This window comes from Folsomia candida, unplaced genomic scaffold (genome assembly GCF_002217175.1).
Source record: "Folsomia candida strain VU population unplaced genomic scaffold, ASM221717v1 Fcan01_Sc036, whole genome shotgun sequence".
Taxonomy (NCBI): Eukaryota; Metazoa; Arthropoda; class Collembola; order Entomobryomorpha; family Isotomidae; genus Folsomia; species Folsomia candida.
Window position 1 is genome coordinate 1,383,889 of NW_019091228.1, and position 23,870 is coordinate 1,407,758.

Below are 23,870 nucleotides of genomic sequence, written 5' to 3' on the forward strand. Positions count from 1 at the left end.
TCCCAGCCTTCCTAAATACCATTATCTTTGTCTAAGTTAATTTTTATTCCAAGCTCCTCGAAGTATTCCTTTAAGCACTACGGTGTCATCAGCGTAACATAATAAGTGCAGGAAAAATTCACGCTCGATTTTAACTCCAGAAAAGTATTTTATTAGAGTAATTAAACAAATAAAAACATTCTTAATTTATTTTTAAAAGACAACAACTTAAGAGCAAAGTAATCTACATAATTATGTAATCCATAATCTGATGACTTTTTGCAACACCACGAAGTCGTGATTTACGGGGTGCTGTTTACTTCATTAGTTGTTTGGCTATCAAATTATTAAAATTTTCAATTACCTATACTGTATCTAATTGGGTTACATATTACACTAAATTCAGTCAGATTACGTAATTTTAATTGGGTACTGCATACCAGGTATTTAGGATGTTCCATGAATTCTCCGACATCTAGTTATCTGTAAATCTAAAGATTCGTTTTCACGCAATAGCGGGGAAGTAGTATTATTCTCCGTGCTTGTTACTACTTCGTTTTGATTCGCAGGGTATTTATCCTGCATTCTAATCGGTATGATGCCGTAATACCATGCAGGAAACGCGGATAGGACTATAATTACAAGGACACCAATCACAATTGTTTGTTTGCTCCACGTTCGTGCTCGTTTGACGTCAATAATTCGAGAATATCCTGTTAAATAAAAAATTTTTATATGCTAGGGATTTATGTTTAGCCACTGCTTTGAATGTAAAGGTCCGATTTATAAAATATTGTATCCCAAAATTTAAATTTCGTGTGTTACGTGTGTAATATTACAACGGGTTCATAGGATAAACCTGTTGCTTTGGGAAGTTACATTAAATACGTCACGCTAGCTAAAATGAGCCAGATAGGGAAAAACTCGGGTCTTGCCAATATTAGCCAGCGTGACCTCATTACTGTAGCTTCATATATCCGGGATTTATAAGGCAATACACAATTTTGTTTTCAATTCGGAATTTTGTTAACAATGCAAGATTTTGTTAATGCCGTGTGAACTTGTTAGATACCCATACAATGCGATGGTGTGTAACCCAATTTGTTTGAAATTTCGAAATTAGGTGGTCCATGCCAATATAACCAACATTTTTTCAGGCAGTTTGTTCGATGGTCAGAATTTGTCAAAATATTTGATGTCAAGGTTGAAAAACGGGCGATTTTTACCAGGCGGAGGAAGTAAATTAACTCAACTTCCATTCTCTTCCAGTGGTAAACATTGCACATTTTTCAACTTTAACCTAAAATATTTTGGCAAATTCTGACAATCGCACAAACTGCCTGAAAAAATTTTGGTTATATTGGCATGGACCACTTACTTTCGAAATTTCATCGTTCAATTTCCCACATTACATTAAGCTTAATAGTGAATTTTACGTCACACCATCGCCTTTATGATGGTGAACTTCAGTTATTAGCAAGAGTTAGCCTATTCTTTGAATGTTTGCACCATAGTCTGGTAAGAAGTTATTACAAAATCAATAGGATTACGGGGCATATATCTGTCTGACTCTACCAGATTTTTAGCAATTAATAATAATTAAAAAATACTTGAAATTATTGCCAAATAATATTTTAAAAACCATTTTTCGCCTTTCCCGGTATAATGTGGATATAGAGTGGTAGGCAGGGTTGCAAGTGGTATATATCACCTAGTGAGATTTAGTGAGATTTAGTGATTTATATCAATCATCTTACAATGCGAAGGTGTGAAGTGAAGTGTGAACCCTCCGATTTGGTTGAAATTTTGAAATTATGTGGTCCATGTTAATACAACCAACGTTTCTTGAGGCAGTTTGTGTGATGGTCAGAAGGAGGACGCACCCTTCTTACGAGAAAATCCCCCCCCCGTGATATTTGCCCCAAATTTTGATATGTTATACATTTCGAGGTGCTGATCAAAAAATGTATTGGTCCCTAAGCCCTAAGTGTCCTGGTTCGACCGGAAACCGAGGTCAAAGGTCAGTGCACTTTTTCGCTCGAAACCCCATAAACCGTATATTTTTGGAAAGCTACGGACCTCACGAGTCCGAGTATACATCATAATAGGGTCGACGGTCAACCTTTGACCTTTGGAGGTCAGGTATTTGGGCAAGGTGACTTTTAATGGACCTTACGGACCTCTGCTGCACTCCGGTCAGCCGAGTGCATGGCAACAAGCTTAGTCGACTCTATCGCTGTTGTGTGCAACTGTGTGCAACAGCAAAACACATTTGCAACTTTTTTACTTGACCTCGAAAGGTCAAAGGTTGACCGTCGACCCTATTATGATGTATATTCGGACTCGTGACGTCCGTAGCTTTCCAAAAATATACGGTTTGTGTGGGTTTCGAGCGAAAAAGTGCACTGACCTTTGACCTCTGTTTCCGGTCGAACCAGGTCACTTAGGGCTTAGGGACCAATACATTTTTTGATCAGCACCTCGAGGTGTACAACATATCAAAATTTGGGGCAAATATCACGGGGGGGGATTTTCTCATAAGAAGGGTGCGTCCTCCTTTGGCAAAATTTTTGAGAGGAAAGTTGAAATATGTGCGATTTTTTGCACGGGAAAGGAATGGAAGTTGAGTTAGCTTCCTCCGCGTGCGAAAAATCGCCCGTTTTTCAACTTTGATCTTAAAAATTTTTCCAAATTCTGACCATCACACAAACTGCATCAAGAAACGCTGGTTGTATTAACATGGACCACATAATTTCAAAATTTCAACCAAATCGGAGGGTTACACTACACATCATCGCATTGTAAGTTGGGGCTGAGTGAGAAATATGACAAACAATGAGCTAAACTTGTAGCTCATGACCCCGTCCGCTAGGTGGCGCTAGTGCATGGCTCATAAATCTCACTATATCTCATATTTATCACGTCTCACTATTTCTCATTATATCTCAGTCAGGTGAGATTTTTGAAGGTGAGATGAGATTTCTGCAACCCTGGTGGTAGTGATGAAACATTGTTATTTCTAAGGGTACCCATATTTGAAAGGGGATAGTCTTCTTCCAAATTTGTTTCAGTAGTAGTGCTTGTGGAGACGGACCTTGACGAACCCGGGATCGAGGTGGGATCTTGCGGACCTAATTCTGCGGTCCTTTCGCGTATGCTTTCTACAATAAAATAATTAAGAATGTAGCCTATTGTTACCTTGTTTTATTATACTGGAGTTATTATTTTTCCACCTGCTGCGTCGTGAAAGTTTAACGATTCCAAAATTTTGACGAGCTGTTCCACTGTTGCCATACTTCCTTGACGTTCTTTCCAAGCTTGTAAACCTTCGTATAATGTTTCCTTTATGGAATTTGGAGTATTTTCGGTCATTTCTAAAATTGTCTCTTCGGGGAGAAGATGCGAGACTTCCATCCTGTGGAAAATTTGGGTTGTGCCAATCAGAAAAAAACAATTTCCCGTGAGATACCGGCTGCGAGAGTGGTGTTAATAAATCAAATCATGTTTTTATAATATAACCAATCTAGTGCACCTCTTGAAGCAAATATACTTGTTGCACTAATACATGCACTGGCTAGCGAAATAAATTGTACTCTGACTTTAAATCCATTCGCAAGTACACTTAACTTTACCAATAGGTTAATAACATCCAATTTGATTTGATGCATTAGCTAATCGGGATCATAATGCTTATGTAAATTTCCGTTTTATAGAGTACAAACATATTTATGTGTGTATATTCGGAGCTTGACACAATGCAAACCACCGGCAAGACGATTTACGATTTTTGATGTGGGAGATACACTCCGACCGGTAAAACAAGGACACCTAACCATTTGTCTAATTTCTCAAAGGCCCTTCAAGATATTTAGCTGATTTTTTCACTATGAAGTACTACAGTGTGTAGTAGTCTTGTCGCAAATTTTCGTTAAAATTAGTCCAGGGACGGATAAATTATCAAATAATATATTAAAATCAGGTGGCCAGTAAAACAAGGACACCTCACAATAAATTATTTGTTTTTGACGGACTTAATTAGAATCTGATTCAGCTTGTCAAGAAATTAAATTGTGAGTATATTGGTGATATTCTGGTCAATATATGACGTAAATTAACTCTTTTCTTCTGTCGATTTTACATGGTGAGGGGCAAATTCCCGTACTTATTGCAGAGGGGCAGAGTAGAAGCTCAATGTGCTTTACGGCGGAGTATTTCCGAAACGTACACTCACCTAAGTGTCCGCCGACCCGCCGTAACAAGGTTTAAGGTCAAGGGGGACACTTTCGGTAGAACAAAGAACCGAGGACGCACGCCTAAAACGACACAAATGTAAAAATGCAACATTCTCCGTCGCTCTAGCGACCCTTGTGTCACGATTATCCAGATTTAAGCGGAGTTCCAGCTTCCTGTTTCAACACCTGAGACTAATCAAGTCATGTCTGCTTGCCCCAACCTCGGCAAGTGGAAAACCAAGACGAAACCGGTGCGTCCCCAGAAGCAAAAAGAAGCTCAATTTCAATGGCCGAAAGAACGAATGACGTGGACTTCTAAGAGGGATCACACCGTTTTTAACGAAGAGAAAATGGTTATGTAAGTCTTTTGTGTTATGTAATGGTAAGTCTTTTGCAACTACAAACGTAAAAAACGCTTTGAAGTTGATAAAGCACCCATGGTATATATGCTGCCGCGAAGAAAATTTTTTAAGGGCTAAACGACAAATATGCGTTAAAAAATTAATTTTTTTTAGAAAATACAAATTAATTATTAATTGGTTTGTCGATCATTTTAATTAATTAGTAATTTTAATTAGGTAGTATTCGACTAATTAACTTTAATTAGTAATTAGTAATTAGGCAGACATTGCTATTTAATTAGCTAATTAATTAGATTTACTAATTAATTAGAAAGCCCTGCTGATGTTGAGTGGGATTCTGGTCCGGACAAAAAGTCCTGTTTTGCTGGGAATCGAGCGTGCACGCGCTCTTCCCTACTTTTGGACTGATTCATGTGAAATTTTAAACTTTGTCCTAGAGATGCGAAATTTGGCATGCACATGCACGAACATATGCTGCATCATAATATAACATCAATTCCCGTTCCGTTCGCTATAAATTTTTCAGGAAAAATCAAAAACCAAATGTAATCCCTGTTAAATTTTAAAAAATATTTCGTTGCATCTATGTACAATTCTTACAAAGTGTATGTACCAAAAAAGCACTGAAGAAAAATGTCTGATTATAAAATACATACCGTAAAATGATCATTTTTGTTAAAAAATTATTCTCTCACCGTCCGCTGTGCAGAAAAAGAAATAGTGAATCCGCCCCTTAGACACGATTGTGTTTTGTACTATGAAATTTAGTATATTTCATCAACTTCCAGCTATGTCGCTCGTGTGGATGAAATTAATAAATTAACAGGAAGTTTGTGTTCACGATGACACAGCCCAGACCACAGATTACGGACATGTCCGATAAGGAATTGATAAGGGAGCAGGATGCGATAAACTTCATAAACACGACTTTGCGTCACAGTCTTGTAAATGTGTATAAATATCTACGTATTTTATTTAATTTTTGCTGATTAGACTCTTCCATATATCTCCCACCCATCCCAACTACATATTTTTTTACTTCCTCGTCTTATTTAATTAGATATTGCGAAGTGTTCACGGAAACACAAACAGTTTTAAACAAGATAGCAAAAATTGTGTATTGATTCCGGAAGCACAAAAAAACATAACGTATACTTTACGCCATATTTTATTACCGACATTTGTTGGTACACAATGTGGTTACGCTTGCAAACTTTTCCGACTGTTTGCTAAATATCGTGATGAGAGTGCGATGATACGCCTCCTTCTCATCAGACCCATGAATATTTACCCTTTCTATGCTTGGGAAGTCAAAAACCCTCACAAATTTCGTAACGAAACATGCACTAATATTTTTAACGTCGAGACTAACCAATTCGGAAAGAACGATTTGATTATAATTATTCGCATAATCCTCAATTGTATCCATGGAACAATTAAACTGCTTAGCGTCAACGGTTAATTTAGAAATTGACGAGCTCAACCAGTTTAACGTGCTATGGGCAAAATGCCAGTCTCTTTGCAGGGTGAGGATGTCAATTTCCAAGCCGTTAGCATTTTCTATTCGGGGAAGACACTTCCAGTCAAAGTCTGACCAATCTTTAACCAAAATGTTGCAAGGGTCCAGGGTGATTTGCTCTGTTTGATTGGTTATCTTGCATAAGTCTGGGAACGACCGGACGGACGTGGTCTTTACTTTGGGGGCATTCTTTCCCGATGAAAAGTCCAGATTAGGTGCCAATTTTGGAGAAAAACATTGGAGCTCCGTATCTTCCTGGGGTAAAAGTAAAGGTATTTCGGGTTTCCCTCGTAAATTAAATATTATCCAGACAAGAATAATTACGACGATGGGTAAGGCGCAAGTCGTGGCGAGTGGGAGTTTTACACGTATGGATTCCTTCCTGGGATGGAATGAGCTGAAAATTTTTGAGATGCCGTTCTAACTTAAAAAATTAGAGAATTTAAGTTATGCTTATATTGAAATTTACTTGTCCGTGGAGACAAAAGTAATTGGTTGGATTGGGTGCTCGGGGAGATTAAATCCTGTAAATTCCTGGCCTCCATGTTCAGGTAATATTTCAATAACAGGACAGACTTCGGGTAGTGAATTAGTTCCCGGGGCACAATTTGGGTGAGAATCTTCGGAAGACTTTATCATTTCTGAATTATGTATCCAGGCAAACGTAAGTTTCAAAATTTGTGCAAAAAGGACTATTTTACTTATTATTTATTGTGATAGTACTATCAATTATACATACGTAGACGAGGACAAAAATTGATTCCTTTAATTTAGAATGATAATATGAAAGATATGTATTTACATCACTTGCAATAAATAATATAATTATGAAAAAAATATTGACCGGAGGTGACGCGACTATTACAAAGACATCTAAGAATTCAAGTGAACCAAATCCAAAGTTATTGTGAGGGATCATTTCTAGACGGATTTGATTAACCTGCATGAAAAACGCTTCTAATATTTATGTCCGTTAGTGATGTGGACACCACGCTTCCCCACAGTTGTGTACAGAGGGTGCACCCATTCGTTGGGAGCTGTTACGCTTATGCAATACCAAATATGGTTTTGCTTATTTGCATATCTATGTATGTACATTCACCTAACGATGTGGTAGCGATCTGTTGTACTAACCTAGTCAAGAAGTTCCGCAGTAAATATCCGCGTTTATTAATATTTATTTGCGGCAACTAAATACTCGTACTGTAGCCAGTACTTATTTATTTGTTGAATCTGTAACTATGGGAGTACATAAATAGGTAAACACCTTTGCTTTGCGTTTCCACACCTGTCGATGTGAAGTCACCAAAATGTGTCTGATTTTAAAGAATTGTAAGAATTCAATGAAATAAAATAATTTTATTAAATACATAAATATTATTAATATTACATACATACATATAAATATAGGGCTATAATATGAACTTGTAAACTGTATGTAGTCAATAAAATGAATATAACTTGCGAGGTAAAACTTCTCATACTTGATGTTGGTAATAGATTTTCACTTCACGTGAGAATCTATGTAAGATGAAATGCAACAGCTACTACATCGATTCATGTGGCGGGAAATTTCACTCCATAAGTTGAAAAACACATACAGAATATTTTTGATGAACGAATACTTTAATTACGGGATGGATTTTATAATGGTTGGAGAAAGTTTTAACGTTTTTAAGTGAAATGACTCATGTCTCAAACTATAGGTTAGCAGTCTGACTACCGGTTTTCTGCATTGGAAACGAGGCAAGGTCAAATTTGGAGATGTATCTTTTCTAATTTTCGAAACCAGACTTCTTATAAAATAGTGTTGAACAATGGTTTGTTTCTTAAGTCCTGATGCAAAAATCACCCTTGCGTTTACGTGCCATCTGGCCTACTGTGGTAGGCGATATTTTGCCAAGAAAGGATTGCTTCGTTTTTTCATATGTACATGATCCTTGCTTCCATCTTATCGTTCGCAATATAAAGGAACAACCGGACATATGCACGGATTCACCTTCAGTTGTTCGTGATTTCTTTTCTGAAATTGGTTATTCCCCGAAAATTAAACTTCATGCAATTTCTTATTTCGTACGGAAAGAGCTTAATGGATTTAAATCAGCTTGTTCATCACATTTTATAATGTGCAAAATGTAAGACCGAGACCACACTACGCTTGTGTGCATATTTAGATATTCTAATTCCTGCTGGCCAAAAGCGTAGATATAGTAATACCAGAAATATTCTCAATAATCGCAATGTTCGTACTTCTCCATAATTTAAGGAATCTGTAATCATATAGGCCAGCGTAAAATGTGAACGGCCGCATCGTTCTAATTCTTCTGCTCACCAATTTCCTTAGATTGAAGGGCTTCCCAGCCAAAGACTGAGGAAGACTTATCGGCACAAATTTGATCTTCAGAATGACAAAGGCCGACTCCTCGTGCATGTATATGAAAGGGAGTACGAGGACTTGTAACAAGCCGAGTGATGTAACCGCGATGAAAGGAACTAACCAATAAATTGCTAATGGTACTAAGGTGTATATAGAAAAGGACAGGTACAAGGCGATAATACTAGAACTCATTAATGCTGTTATCACTAAACTAATACCGAGATCAGTAAGCCCTTGAGCAGATCGAAGAACTAGGTGCATCATGGCGTACACACGTATGGCCAAACCAAAATGGAGTTTTTCTTGCGTTATTTCCTGTATTAGGGTAAGAAAGAAGTCGACTACTCCGGCCGCCACAGCGATGACGAACACCATTGTCCAGATGAATCCAAACACGCATCATGTGCTTAAAATAAATCGCACGGCAGAAATTGTAAGCGAGTGATATCGAAGCACTTGGGTAGGTAAGAACACCTCGAAAACGTAGAAAAAATGATCCAAGCCGAAACGATTTCCCAAAAACGCCGTGACGACGGAAAGGATGGGACCAGTCCTTATGAACATAACAGCAAAGTAGGTGAAAAGTCCCAATATCTGGTGTCCCTTCGAAGGCGTCTTACAATGCAGGTTTTTTTCATGTAAAACTGGGATTTGAACGAGACATATACCAAAAAATCAGTCTACAAATCACAAGACACGTTTCTTTTGGAACTTTTTCCAATACTCAAGCGTTGACGTGCTATTACGTCACGAAGTGACGAAAAATGTGACGGCCCCTCCTATGCGAGTCGCGCTGACTCCCGTCCCACCGCTTCTCCAGAAATGACCTCTCACTCACTCTCGCCATATTTTCTCTCACTCATTTTACTCCCCCAGCTTAATATTTAAAATACATTATAGTTAAAGTAATTTAGTACATTTTTTAATATTTTCTAAATAAGTTTATTTAGGTGTAGGGTCCAGCTGGACAGTACATTAAATGATAATCATAAAAAAATTCATCAAAACAAAGAACACTATTACACCAGCTGCATGAAATAAATGCCATATTAGTACAATCATTTGAAGAACATTTCATATCATTATGAAAGTTGAAGCACACTTCCTTAACATTGCGAAAAACTGGTCTATCTTCTCCGTCCCAGATCCCACTCGAAAACCAACAGTACTTGATCATATTTCGAAATACGGGGGCCGATAATAAATAATGTACAAGAGATTGCATTTTCAACAAGCCGTCTCTAGTCAGAAGTTGTGGTGTTGGAGTTTTAGCGTGCACGCTTTCAAAAGAATAAAACTGTCTGGCCAAGTACTTCAGCTGTCGGTGGAAATAGGTATCTAGCGGTTGGCAAACATCGGTACAGTGTTCGGGAATAAATCTGACATCCATATTAAGATCATCGGTGCATCGAGATGTGTAAAGTCTTCTGTCTGTTTGGCCTGTCCACATATCTTGAATATAAAGTAAATTTCCATTCCGATTATTGACGATTATTTCATCCAGAAATTCTTCCACCTTACTTCGATTCAGTTTCCCAGATTTTGTGCAGGTCACATAAATATTTGGAGCAATAAACATCGTATCCAGCACTCTTGGTCCAAATGTGCCATCGTTTTCTTGCAGACATATGAATACAGGGTCAAGGATATCTCCGGCATATGTTATAACATATTGAACTGTGTAACTGTGGGTGCATTTGTTTTTTGGCGACGAACAAGAACCAAATGTATATCTCTCCCCTTGTGTCGATAGTGTTCTAGCTGATACCATTTCATATCGGAAGCCTGTTTGGTCTGTATTAAATATTTTGTTGTGTGCAAAGTTCTTGAGTAGTGGAACAATCTGCGCACGGAAATCTTCAGCATCCTGTTGTATGTCCTCAACTTCCGTTACAGCACGGAAGCTCACAAGTTTTTGAATTTTTCGTGAAACAATTCTGTTACGTCGCTTGAATGTGTTAAGCCACGAATGAGACGCCTTAAACATTAATCCGTTAAATTCTGACGCTTTGAGTATCGCCCACTTCTTCAAATCCATATCGTGAACAGGGAGATATTGTTCCCTACATAACTTAAATTGTTGATAAACATAGTTTTCGATTTCTATGAATAATTCGTATTTCGTCCCACCCATCTCAATTTGCTTTTTCCATCGGTTTATATAGTTGGGTTGACGTACTTTGCTGAAATTTTGTTGGAATGTCAAGAATTTCCACCCCGGATGTCTTTCAAATTCTTCAACTGCCCGTTTTTTATATTCCATTGAAACTTCAGATGGTAGTATATAATTTCCTTCTTGGTCAGTATATGGTTGGAACGTATCGTCCTCACTTGGTCCGTCGCCTAAATATATTTTGACACACTATTAAAACACTTTATATATACAAAATAAAGCAAGACACCTTACCATTTTCATTTTCATCGATGAATATAAATTCGTGAGTTATGTCGTGTAATTTTTCAAGCAGTAATTGTGCCAATTCTTCCTCTTCAATATTAGGTGGTGTTTCGTCATATGAATATGTATTTTTAATAATTTTAACGAGAGCATTGGCAACTGATAAAAAATTAATGCTGTCCATTTTACAAGAAATAAAATTATAGTAGTGAACGAATGAGGAAGTAAAAAAAGTGAGTGAGAGAAAATATGGCGAGAGTGAGTGAGAGGTCATTTCTGGAGAAGCGGTGGGACGGGAGTCAGCGCGACTCGCATAGGAGGGGCCGTCACATTTTTCGTCACTTCGTGACGTAATAGCACGTCAACGCTTGAGTATTGGAAAAAGTTCCAAAAGAAACGTGTCTTGTGATTTGTAGACTGATTTTTTGGTATATGTCTCGTTCAAATCCCAGTTTTACATGAAAAAAACCTGCATTGTTAGTCTCTAGAAGGAAAATATGGGTAATTCTGAGTGCTTCTTGGGACGATAATTTTAGATTAGCTGACCCAATTTTTCTTATCACGGCAAGTAGGTCCTTCCCTTTCCATGACTACTTTCAAGACTTCTAACTTTCGCTGGGTCAGAAAAATCGAAGTCCAATACCACTATAAAATTATACTACTTTTACCCACAAGTGCTTATATGGCAACGTTTCATAATTTGTTTATTTTCATCAGTCGCGTAATAAGCCAAGAATTTTTGTTGAGACAAAAGTTAAGCAATCTATTTATATTATCTTATGACTTTGTTCGAACAACTGCTGCTGGCCAGCCAACTCTGTTCCCGGAATATATAAACACGGATGCAGATAATAAGCAGGATATGGTATGTGACTTATACACAAAAAGCACACAAGTTCTAATATGCCAGATTTTAGAAAATATTACTCACCCTATAGAATTTTATTATAACGTTCTCAAGTTATTGAACAAGTAGAGAGACAGCGTATTACGATTATTATATTTTACCCAATAATAACAGGTCAAAGGTGTCAGACATCGAAACTTTTGAAAGAGAAAATACTTGTTACAAAATTATTTTTTATTAATGTTTTGGATAATCTGCCAAAGTTCGATTTTTTGCGTGAAATCTAATAGCCCTTCGCATTATTTGCCCCTTTGGTTCTGCCAGGAACGAAGTTGGCAAGCAAGAGTACAAATGTATGTTTTAATATTACTACAATTACCTTGGTTTAGTGTTTTCAATAAGGCATATATTGTTCCAAGCTGTCGTCCCCACTTGCCCATACATTAGAAGCAGTAAACCAAACCCACAACCAATAATGGCACCCATTAAGCCTAAGAATATCTGGATGACTAAAACATACGTTGGAACATTGGTAACTTTCACGAAGATCTCCCTCACACAAATGAATGCAGAACAAAGCGTGCCGAACAAAATGACAATGGAGTTGAAATACCAAAAAAGTAATTCTCTGTGATTAAGTCGGTATATCAACCTTCCCGTTTGTTTTTCCCACCGGACCGGTAGAGTCCCGAACTTCTGAAATACCGCGGCATAGGCGTTCAACGTGTAAATAGTTGCCGCCGTCGGCATTGTGAAACCCCTTATAGATTTATTTATAAAAATTCTTTTAAGTATCAGTGACGAAATTGTGTTTTAAAAAGCGACAGGTAAAACGCAGCATAATTACTGTTTTAAAACGATTATTGTAATTTTAAAAATATCTACAGAATAAACTCCCCAGTATCATTGCAAAAAATTGCAGCAAGCACAATATTCGTGCAGTTTATGGCTAAATTTTTAAGCAGACTAAAGATTAATATCTATTGAAAAAAATTAAAGCTAAACCCCTGATTATATCTTATAGGTATTTTAAAACGCTCCATTTTCTACAATGGGATCTACATAACATACTTAGTCTGCTGGGAAAAGTGAGTGGTTTGTAATTTCAACTTACAAAATTTGGTGGTTTTGGCCTACTGGCCCGTGTTTTAAACTAAAGGTTAGTTGGAAATATGTGTTTACATGCATAAAAAATAAATATGTATATTGAATTATAAGTATCTACAAGTTGCAAAGAAATCTGAAGGGAACACGCTTGGCACACCTGTTGTTAGACTTATCTTATGTACATATGTGTTTCTTGCATAACTATCAAGAGCAAACTGTGTAATGCCAACCATACATACATACACATACATATTTACATATGTATGCAAATATGTAATATCTATTTATATAAAAAAAGCTACGGAATAAACTGGCAGAACAATTGTGTATACAAATTATACCTACTTTTATGTATTCCTTCTATAAGGGAAAATTATACATGTATGTAAATATGAACTAGTACATATATTGTCAAAGAAGGTATAAATATGTCTAGATACGTATGTCGTAAATAAATAAATATGTATGTATGTATATGGGAGCTTCTTGCGACCAAGATCAATAACAGGCTACGTGACTGTCGTCATGTTGCTGATAATTGTTCATCCTTATTCGAATGAGTGAGTGCATATGTACTTGTGATTGATACTGATCGAGAAGGTCCATAAATATATTCATACGTACTTATTCAAAATTATTATGTATTGTCATTTAAAAGGTTAATGATAGATTCTAACTTTTCAGATGAAAAAGCGTAATGAAGTGTTGCTTCACTCGTTTAATTTTTCATCCTATGATTCATAAATAAATGGCGTGAATTCTGAAATAATGCCTCATGAAGTGAAAACGTTTACAGATTAGCGCTTGCAGAATACTAAATCTGTTATTATTTTTACGAAGTATCTATAAGTATAAAGAACTAGCGTATAAGCCCGTCTCCCGCCGGGCGAGAGCTTAATTGATTTTCATGAACATTGAGTGGGATTGTGCATAATTCCACCGAATTATTATTTTTATTGTAACTATACTATCAGCTGGAAATGTCTGTTGGCAAGGTAGTGAAAGTAAATGTTGCGCAATGGAAACTTAAGTGGTTTCCATTTAATTTAACTTCGCTTTAAGGTACGGTGGCCAAGATAACCAATACAACTATTATTAGATAAACACTCAGGATAACCATCTCAGAAGCATTCCCAGATAACCACTATCAGACAACCAACTGCAGATGAGTTGTGTCACGTCACAGTGCGCACAGCACAATTGTCCCAGTGCCGATGTGACACAACTCGTTGACCTTGTGCTGTGCGCACAACTTGTTTAGTGCAAACATGTGCACACTAAACACAAGTAGTTCATGACATGAAACGACAATTTTGTTTAGTGCAAACATGTGCAATCTGCACAAACAGTGCAGTGCACACTGCACGGACACGAAACTGTTGGTGCAGGTGGTATGCACTGAACTGACTGTTATCTAAGAGTGGTTATCGTGGGTGGTTATCTGGGGGTTATCAGACAGTGACTATCTGGGGGTTGTCAGACGGTGATTATTCATTATCAAGGGGTAGTTGTATGAGGTTTTCTAATGGAGATTATCTTAGGTGGTGATTTGGGAATGGTTATAAATGATGAATAATTTTTGAGTTTTTTAACTTTTGCGCCATTCGAAACTAAACTTTCTCCACTTTCACTTCCGGTTCGGAAAATTACTTTCACTTCCGTTGCAGACAAACATGTCCAGCTTATAATATTGATATGGAAATCGGCATATTTTAAAATAATTTTGTTTTCATAATTAAAGATAAAAAGGTTAAAAGAAACGAGATTTCGAGTTGGTCCTATGTATCAGATAAATTATTACACTGATTGATATCTTCCCGGGGTAGTTCAAGAATCTCAAATTATTGGTCATCCCTCTCAGCGAGATCTTGTTTAAATACGGCAACTTCAAGTTGATCTATGCCCAGGTCGAATTTCTCGTTCATTGTTGAGGACGATATTTTGGGCAATTTCTCCACCGATTGTTGGACATCTTCTTCGTAGATATGCGTATCATTAAATACATACAATTTCGGGTTATGCAACATATGTATGCGGAGTTGAGAATGCAATAAAATTTGCAAAGTTAAGACAAAATTTGTGCTAGCTACCAGGATCACAATATGCAAAATAAGCAACGTGCGCATAATGGGTTCGACCTGATGGTCATACGCTCGTCACAAATATCGTCACAACATGAAGAAAAGTGAATTTTACAGGGAAATTCCTCCAGTTCGTTGAATAAGTCATGTGTTGTGGTCATTTTGGTATAGGTGTCGACCCTTAACTCGTTGGACACCTCGGTATGTTCCCTAAGAGAATTTGATATACATATGATTCTACCAACGTCCTGTGTACCATGTAAATGTTAAAAATAACCCTGATTGTGTATGTTATAATATGAATTATGTCGCTAAATGTGCATCATTGCACATACTTGACCACCTAATATTATGGGTGGATAAATGCATGCATGAAAAGTTGAATGACTTAGATGATGATCTTATATGTATGACAATGAGCTGCGTTTAATAAATCAGTAGCTGAAAATACTCCAACAGTCGAGCATCTCTCTCCTTATATTTTGAACACGTTATCAGCACGGGTTCTGCAAAGTTTCTGAAAAACTTAAATTTCTGAAAAGATTTTAAGTTTAAAAATATAAGTTTGAGACAATAAAGTCAGAAAATGACTACCACGACTTCGGGAACGACAACAACTACCACTACGACAATAGTGGGTAGAAAGTTTGACACATCTTCGATATCTAAACTTGACGGTGATAATTTCCGTGTTTGGAAAGTGAGGATGTCAAGCCTATTTAGGTCGCATGACCTAAACGAAATAGTGGACGGAACATCCACCAGACCTGCAGCAGTAGGTGATCCTCAAAAAGAATGGGATAAACGCAACAATGAAGCTATGACTTCGTTATATTTGTGCATGACTGACGCCGAGGTGGAGTCGATTTCTGGGTGTGCAACAGCCCATGAAATCTGGAATAAACTAAACACGATGTACCAAAGCATCAGTGGAGAGAGCAAACAAGTGCTGTGGCAGAAATATTACAGCATTATGGTAACCTCAGGCAAGTCCCCAGTTAAAACAATGATTGAAATACAAAATTATGCCGCCCAACTGCGAAGTATGGGAGCTGTAATTGATGACGAGATGGAGGTCGCTAGGATAATTTCCAGTATGATGGACGAAAAGTTTCGCCAATTTCGAGAGGCCTGGAGGTCAATTGAGATTGCGAAACAAACATCAGCTCTACTTCTCTCCAGGTTGAAAACCTGGGAGTTAGAAGATGGCGAGACGTACAAAAATGCTTCACATGTCGAAGAGACATCAAAAGCATATGCAGCCAAGAAAGAGCGACCAAAGCGAACCAGACAAGAAATTAGTGATCTGAAAAAGAAAACTAAATGTCACATCTGTAAATTAAAGGGCCACTGGAAAAGTGAGTGCACCTTCAAAGATAAAGATTCTGCAAAGAAGGAACAGAAATCTGATGAAAAATCAGAAGGAGCTTATATGGCTGGTGGGCTAAGTGACCTTTGGATAAATGACTCTGGTGCAAATCGCCATTATTGTGGGCGAAAAGACTGGTTTTTCGAATATACAGAATACCCATGCCCAAAATCGGTCAGCATGGCCGATAACTCTCTCATGCTTGTAAAAGGCGTAGGAGCAGTGAAAGTGAAAGCACTTATTAACAAAGTTTGGGTAGAAATAACTATTTATCAAGTTGAGTATGTGCCAGGGGGGGCAAATTTACTGTCAGAAAATGTTCTTCTCGACAAAGGCTTAGTAGTAAGCAAAAGCGGAAATAATCAAATTATTTATTATCGCGATGGACAGCGTGATATTGAAGCCGAACGAAGAGACGGTCTTCAAATAATGAAATTCAAGCCAATTGTAAACAGAGCGATGGCCTGTATCAAGCCTGTCGTATGGCACGAGAGATTAGCTCATATTAATTCCAAGTTTCTGAACGATACTAAGGACAAAGAGGCTGCGTATGGCCTGGAAAATATGAAGCGAGAGGATGTGAATTTCAAGTGCGAAATATGCATGAAAGCAAAGTCCAAGAAGAAGAGTTACGTTACAGTTGAAAAAACTGTAAAGTATTTGCCAGGAGAATGCTTACATTCCGATCTTGGTTATGCAAATGCAATTTCGAAAAATGGAAATTCGTACTTCCTTGTAGTAAAGGACGAAGCATCAGCTTTTAGACAAGTAAATTTCCAAAAGAAAAAAGGTGAAACCGCAATGAATGTTATAGATGCGATTAACTTCATGCGTACTCAGACCGGAAATAACGTGAAGATGTTCAGATCGGATAATGGGGGCGAGTACAAATGCCAAAAATTGGTATCCTTCTTCTCTAAACGAGGAATACGATTCGGTCTCAACTCACCTCAGTGCAGTCCCAGTAATGGATTCGTAGAACGTGAAATGCGAATCGAACAAGATGCAGCGAGGTCAATGCTGATCCAAAGTCAGCTGCATGAATCGCACTGGGAGGATGCAATCCGAACTGCATGCTACGTACTCAACAGAACCTTGAGTACACAAAATACAGAAAAAACTCCATACGAACAAGTTATAGGAAAGAAACCTACTTTACAGCATGTTCGGATTTTTGGGAGTAAAGCTTTCGCTCACATAACAAATGGACAAGGAAAGAAATTCGATGACAAAGCTACAGAATGCATTTTGGTTGGTTTTGATGCGCATTCAAAGAACTATATTTTGTATGATCCAGCGGAAGGAAAATATCACTACCAAGCTAAACATGTGAATTTTATCGAAACAAATGCTTCTCGAAGAGAGAGCATTACTAACGATGAACCTGATGAGATTATTACTACATTTTCTACCAAAGAAGTAAGAAATGATGAAACTGAACAAACAGACGGGGCAAGTGAGACAGAGGGTGAAGAAGCTGAGACTTATTCGTCAGCAAGCAATTCTCCGCAGCAAACTAACCCCAAAGTTCATCAGCACAACGAAACATGGGCAGATGAGATACAATGGGAAGCATCACAAGAAGACCGTAATTTTGTGTACACCTCCCTCCCACCACAGCCCAGTTCCTCTAAACCCAAAAGGGAGAGGCAACAAAGGAAGTTTTATCAAGCCGGCAGCGGTGACGCAAATGTAGCTATGCACGCAACAAACACCGAGCCAACAACTTATTCAGCAGCTCTCAGCTCTAAATATGCTGGAGAGTGGAAGGAGGCGATGGATTCTGAAATGAGAAGTCATTCTGAAAATGGAACATGGAGACTTGTAAAACGACCCGTAGGAAAAAAGGTGCTGAAAAACCGGTGGGTTTATAAAATTAAGCACAATCCAAACGGTGAAATTGAGAAATTTAAAGCACGCTTAGTGGTGAAGGGTTTTAACCAAGTCAAAGGTGTAGATTACACTGAAACATTTGCACCAGTTAGCAGATATGAGACGATCAGAACTTTGTTGTCTGTAGCAGCAGCAAGGAAATTAAAATTAGTACAATTCGACATAGGAACAGCTTACTTGAATTCAGAACTAAAAGAAGAAGTATACATGGAACAAGCTGAAGGTTATGAAATCGGATCTGATATGGTCTACATATTGGACAAAACCTTATACGGACTGCCACAATCAGGACGGGCTTGGTTCGAGACATTTAGCGCAAAGCTGAAAGAAATGGGATATGTACAATCCAAAAGCGACAAATGCTTGTTTATGAAAACAACATCCACGGGAAAAATATACGTAGTAATATACGTTGACGATGGACTCTTTGCTGGTAAAAACAAAAAGGAGTTGCTTGCAGAAATTGAGAAGTTAAAAGCTTCATTCAAAGTTACAATTCAACCCCTTGTCAGATTTCTCGGCATTGAAATCTTACAAGTGGGGGAAGGAATATTCTTGAACCAGACCAAGTATATCGAGGATTTGCTTGAGAGATTTGGAATGCAAGATTGCATCACACTACCAATTCCTATGCAGCCTGGTTTGCAGTTTGACGGGAGTGAATGTGACCCAAATTTAGAGTTTCAACAACTCATTGGTTCACTATTATTTCTAGTGCGATGTACACGACCAGATATTGCGTATGCCACGCATTATTTATCCCGGTTTTTTGGGAGCTACAACAAACTACATATGAATGCAGCAAAAAGAATCCTGCAATACCTAAAAGGGACAAAATCTCTTGGTATTATGTACACTGAAAGTGAGGCAGACCGAGACGTCGTCTGTGTGTACGTAGATGCAGATTACGGCTCCGACACAACTTCACGGAAATCAACATCGGGTGTATTATTCACTCACAACAACTCTCCCATCGTGTGGATGAGTAAGAGACAAACCTGCATAAGTTTATCCAGTTGCCAAGCTGAATATGTAGCTTTAGCTCTCGCTGGAAAAGAAGCGGTCTGGGTAACCAGATTATACTTAGAGCTAGATATGATTTCACTGGAAAATGAACCTACCTGTCTAAAAACGGACAGCCAGAGTGCAATTAGACTGGCGAAAAATGACGAATTCCACGACAAATCAAAACACATTGACATTAGGCATCACTTCATCCGAGATCTGGTTGAAACAAACCAAGTCGTATTGGAGCATTTGCCTGACAAAGTTCAACCTGCTGATATTTTAACCAAATCAGTGGTGAGGGAGTCGTTTGAGACGAAAAGATATTTGATGGGAATGGTCCCTCCTCCTCCTGCAAAGGGAGAGAAGAGAAGAGCACTGTGCAGTGTTATTGTCAACCCAAAGCGACCCAGTTTATTGTGGAGTTTTATGGCTTTATTGCTCTCATTTTTAACTATTGGAGCAACCGATTTACACAAAGAGGGAAGTCCTGTTTTGTGGAGAAAGAGCTATGAACCAGTGGTGATCGGATTTCATAAATAAAAGATAAATATTATTATTAGATAAATATGAGAATCGCTTTAATTTCACCATGCGAATTTTTGCCATTGGATGATTTGGAACCCAGAATTGCAAACATCATGAAAAAACAATGTGAAAAAGCATATGACGAAATATTTCTAAATAAATTAGAAGATATTTGCTCTCCACCACAAGGGAGGCGAAGACAAAAAAGAGTAATTCCTGTCGTTGTGGGATTTATTCTTGTCGCTTGTGTTGGAAGTGCTGGGATCGGACTGGGCAGTTATGCAATAGCAGAGACACACCGACTAGAAACTCGACAAGACGAACTAGAATTTGCTTTCAATAAACTTGAAAGACAAGTTTATGAAGACCGTCAGCACATAAAAATTCTAAAAATGGAGATAATTAAAGTTGGTTACCAAGTCCAGCAAACAATGAATGATTTAAACAACTTTAAGGAAGGAGTTGTAACCATACAATATTTAATCTCTTACCTCACAAGTAAATTGGTTGAGGGGAGAAAAGTGATTTGGGACACGAAAAAAGCATGGAAGAAAAAACAAATGACTCCTGACCTTTTGGAATATCTGAATTTCACTCTGCCTTGTGGAGACGAGTGTCCAGTGGAGTTTGGAATATTTCACTTATGCCAAATGAACAAGGAGAGAACTCAAATAAATTTGGATTTCTCGGTGCCAATAGTGAACAAAAATCTCACTAAACTAACAGCAGATCCGTTTTTCTTAATGTTGAAACGAGATAATTTAACCTGTCGTATGGAATACTCAGGCCCGACTGTTGCCACATTGCATGTGGGAGAAGAATGTGTATATGAGACTTATTATGAAAAAGCTCACAACAACATTGAAATGACGACTTCAAACAAGTGTCGAAATGAATCGTCCTTCTCAAACGGAGGAAAACTCTATAAGATTGAGAAGTGTCAGATTTCGGCAATTGGAGATGAAAAAGAGTTTGTACAAGTAAAAATACTTGACAGTCTTTATCATGTATATTGTCCAGGAGGAGAGTACTTGGTGGGCAAGAGGAGAGTAAAATGTCCAGACAAAGTATTCACATTGCCATTATCTTTGACATTCACTCTGAACGAGGTTGAACTCAAGGGAAATATATTACGTGTCGTCTATAAAGAGCGAGAAGATCATCTTTTTTCTGAACTCGTAAACTGGCACTTGAATCCGCGAGTCAATTGGAGTCATTTAAGTGAAGACTTAAATGAAATCTGGAACACAAATGACGAACGGATTCAAAAAGAAGCCAGGAATCTGCAGGTGTTCTCATTCAGCGATGACAATTGGACAGCATCAGAAATAACAGTGTTAATTTTAGGGATATTATTTTCACTAGTAGTTTTTCTGTGTGCAATAGTATTTCTTGTCAAGAAATGCAATATGTGTCCTAAACGGATTCAACGCCAAGCTGAGGAGCAGCCTCTCAAGGAGATCAATGGACCAAGCAATCATATTATTATTCATACGTAAATAATTGTTAAAGGGAGTGTTAAAAATAACCCTGATTGTGTATGTTATAATATGAATTATGTCGCTAAATGTGCATCATTGCACATACTTGACCACCTAATATTATGGGTGGATAAATGCATGCATGAAAAGTTGAATGACTTAGATGATGATCTTATATGTATGACAATGAGCTGCGTTTAATAAATCAGTAGCTGAAAATACTCCAACAGTCGAGCATCTCTCTCCTTATATTTTGAACAGAAAGGAGTAATTACGATTTTCTTGGTTTCAAGAATTATCACAATTAGTACCGCAACACTTTATATTTCGGACCGTGACAAACGACGGTTTATTAAATTCAAATAAATGTTTTGAGCAACTGGATTTCCTGCGAAAAATAACAAGCAATTAGTAATTTGAAACCTGCTTGAAACAAATAACGTGTTTTCATCATATTTATGTGTCTCCACCGTTAGTTGTTTATTTTAAGAAGATTTTGAAGAAGGTTTTGATAAAGTCACACTGAATTTGAGTATATGAAGGCAAGTCTGTAATTGAAATGAACGTGTTTCCACCATATACATGTGGGTGTCCACCGTTCGTTGCTTTTTTTAATTTTTGGAGATAAGAAATTATTATTTTAATATTATGGTTGAACCTGGTAAACTTTACTGACGTTCCTGAGAATTTCACACTATTCCCGAGTCACGAACAAGGTCTCATAGTAATTGATGAGTCTGTAATTAAACAAAATAACAAGGAAATATTGATGTAACAGTTGCTTGCAATAATGAACGTGTTTCCACCATATTAATGTGTCTCCGCCGAAAGAAACTATTTTTAAGATCAAAATAAAATTTACCTTAAGCGAAGTTTTGAAAGTTTTTTAATAGTCTTGACAAATTGAGTCCAATTGATTGAAGTCAAATTGATTTAAGTACCCTTGTTTGGCCAAATAGGTGAACCTGTAATAAAATTGATACATTTTAGTTATCGACTGCTCATTGGTAGCGAAAGAGTGGGTGTGAAGATATAATTTGAATTTGCTTTGTATAAACGCACACTGATAGATCAGATAAATTGACCGGTGGAGACACGGATCTGGTGGAGGAAGGGGCAATAGGTCACAATATTGAGTAACAATTGGCACAAATATTATATCTGCAATTCACAAAAATAAATTTAGTGGAACTTAATTTCCAACAATGAGCGTGTTTTCACCATACATGAATGTACATATATGTGTATTCACCGTTCATTATATGAGAAACTATTTTTGAATCTTGTAAAACTTTAACGAAGTTTCCGACAATTTCACACTGTTACCAGGTCACGAACAACAACTAATGGTAATTGATGAGTCTATACTTCAATAAAATATAGTACATTACGAAATACAAGTTCCTTGGTCCTTATTGTTGCAGAATCCAGTTAAAGTTGTTATTTACCAGGTTGGCCGGCGATGACACAGATTTCTGGTGGGGGCACGGCAGAGAGGTCGCAAAATTAATGGATGAAAAATTGTCCTTAGCAGTTACCTGTACCAATAAATCGCAATAAATTAACATCCAAATCACTCGTAAAAATGAACGTGTCACCACCATATTTGTGTCCCCACCGTTCATTGTTGAAAGAAAATAGTAATTCTTTTACTACTTACCGAGAGTTGAAGCTTAGAGCTTAACTTGTGGTGAGTTGAAGCGATTTATGTAATTGAGTGGATGTCAGAAAATTAATTTGTAGGATATTAAATAATCTTTTAATTATTCAGCTTTTCCGAGTTTGGCAGCAAGAATGATGGTAAAGGAGACACCTGATTTTGGTGCCAAGAAAGGAGTGAGATTTCCAAGTAATGGGGAAATTGAGATTGGGAAAAATTGAGTTGTGCCACGGCCCTGTTTTTATGGGCGGATGCCCATAAAAACCGTCAGCCAATCACAGCATTTGGAACCCCATTTCCCTATACTGAAACAATAACCATATCTTCATCCTTCTTTAAGTGATCTGTATTCGCTGCCAGGTAACCTACGTTTACTTCCTCCACGCCCTCCCAAAAGCGGCCTCCTGTCATACACGTACCAACTTTGTTCTTGTTCTCACTCCCCCCGCTATCTCCCGCGTCTTAAAACCGCGTCATGCCACGTATCAAGATCACGCCGAACCACCCATCCAACCTGAGGAAACTCCTCCAATCCCCCCACTCTACCCGAACATACCCTTCCCCACCACTTCCATCCACTCCCTCACGTCCTGTGCCGGCTACTAGTAGGCCAGCCCCACCCCAAAATTCAACCCCAGGCTCTCCATCAATGCAATCTCATCCAGCCGATCCGCCTCAACAATAAAAATACTTATAATGTCTTCGTGCCATCCGTTGCCATACGCCGCCACGCCGACATATGCCAATCACACTTTCTTTAACAACCAACGACAACGGATTCTTTTTCTCTTACATAGATCCAACCCACCTCCTCACCCCACTTCTCCACCTCACCCATCTTCACCTCAAACAAATTTTTCATGTATTCGCCACAACAGTGAAACCCCCACGCTCCAACAAGTTTTGTCACGCCACTTCAACCGTTGACATTGCGTGGTTCGACGAATTTTGCAATAGACACCCAGAAATTATCTCCCACCCTTCAGTCCTCACCCACCAAGGCGCTTTCGACACCTGCAGCAGACACAATCA

The 23,870-nt window shown here is 37.9% G+C and overlaps 2 protein-coding genes and 1 long non-coding RNA gene across 6 annotated transcripts; all 3 read right to left on the reverse strand.

Moving 5' to 3' along the window:
• Positions 1 to 119: 119 nt before the first annotated feature.
• LOC110860958 lies at positions 120 to 5,423 on the reverse strand. 2 transcript variants are annotated; one of them, XM_022110078.2, is made up of 5 exons: positions 5,269 to 5,423; positions 3,213 to 3,451; positions 3,009 to 3,140; positions 420 to 692; positions 120 to 315 (listed from the first exon to the last, which is right to left on the reverse strand). In XM_022110078.2, exons 2-4 carry the CDS (start codon positions 3,391 to 3,393, stop codon positions 427 to 429), a joined length of 579 nt encoding a protein of 192 aa, XP_021965770.1. In that variant the 5' UTR covers positions 3,394 to 3,451; positions 5,269 to 5,423; the 3' UTR covers positions 120 to 315; positions 420 to 426. The 2 variants fall into 2 exon arrangements, with proteins under 2 accessions (XP_021965770.1, XP_021965771.1); XM_022110079.2 differs by having other exon boundaries at positions 3,213 to 3,394; positions 5,269 to 5,396.
• Positions 5,424 to 5,522: 99 nt separating this feature from the next.
• On the reverse strand, positions 5,523 to 6,835 carry LOC118439460. Its single transcript, XM_035860781.1, has 2 exons — positions 6,562 to 6,835; positions 5,523 to 6,489 (listed from the first exon to the last, which is right to left on the reverse strand). Exons 1-2 carry the CDS (start codon positions 6,729 to 6,731, stop codon positions 5,745 to 5,747), a joined length of 915 nt encoding a protein of 304 aa, XP_035716674.1. The 5' UTR covers positions 6,732 to 6,835; the 3' UTR covers positions 5,523 to 5,744.
• Positions 6,836 to 21,850: 15,015 nt separating this feature from the next.
• Positions 21,851 to 23,181, reverse strand: LOC118439448. Of its 3 annotated transcripts, none has more exons than XR_004837429.1 (4): positions 22,627 to 23,181; positions 22,431 to 22,540; positions 22,241 to 22,339; positions 21,851 to 21,915 (listed from the first exon to the last, which is right to left on the reverse strand). It is a non-coding gene; the product is annotated as an uncharacterized LOC118439448 (long non-coding RNA). The 3 variants fall into 3 exon arrangements; XR_004837431.1 differs by having other exon boundaries at positions 22,431 to 22,545; XR_004837430.1 differs by lacking the exon at positions 21,851 to 21,915 and adding an exon at positions 22,120 to 22,143.
• Between the last annotated feature and the right edge of the window lie 689 nt (positions 23,182 to 23,870).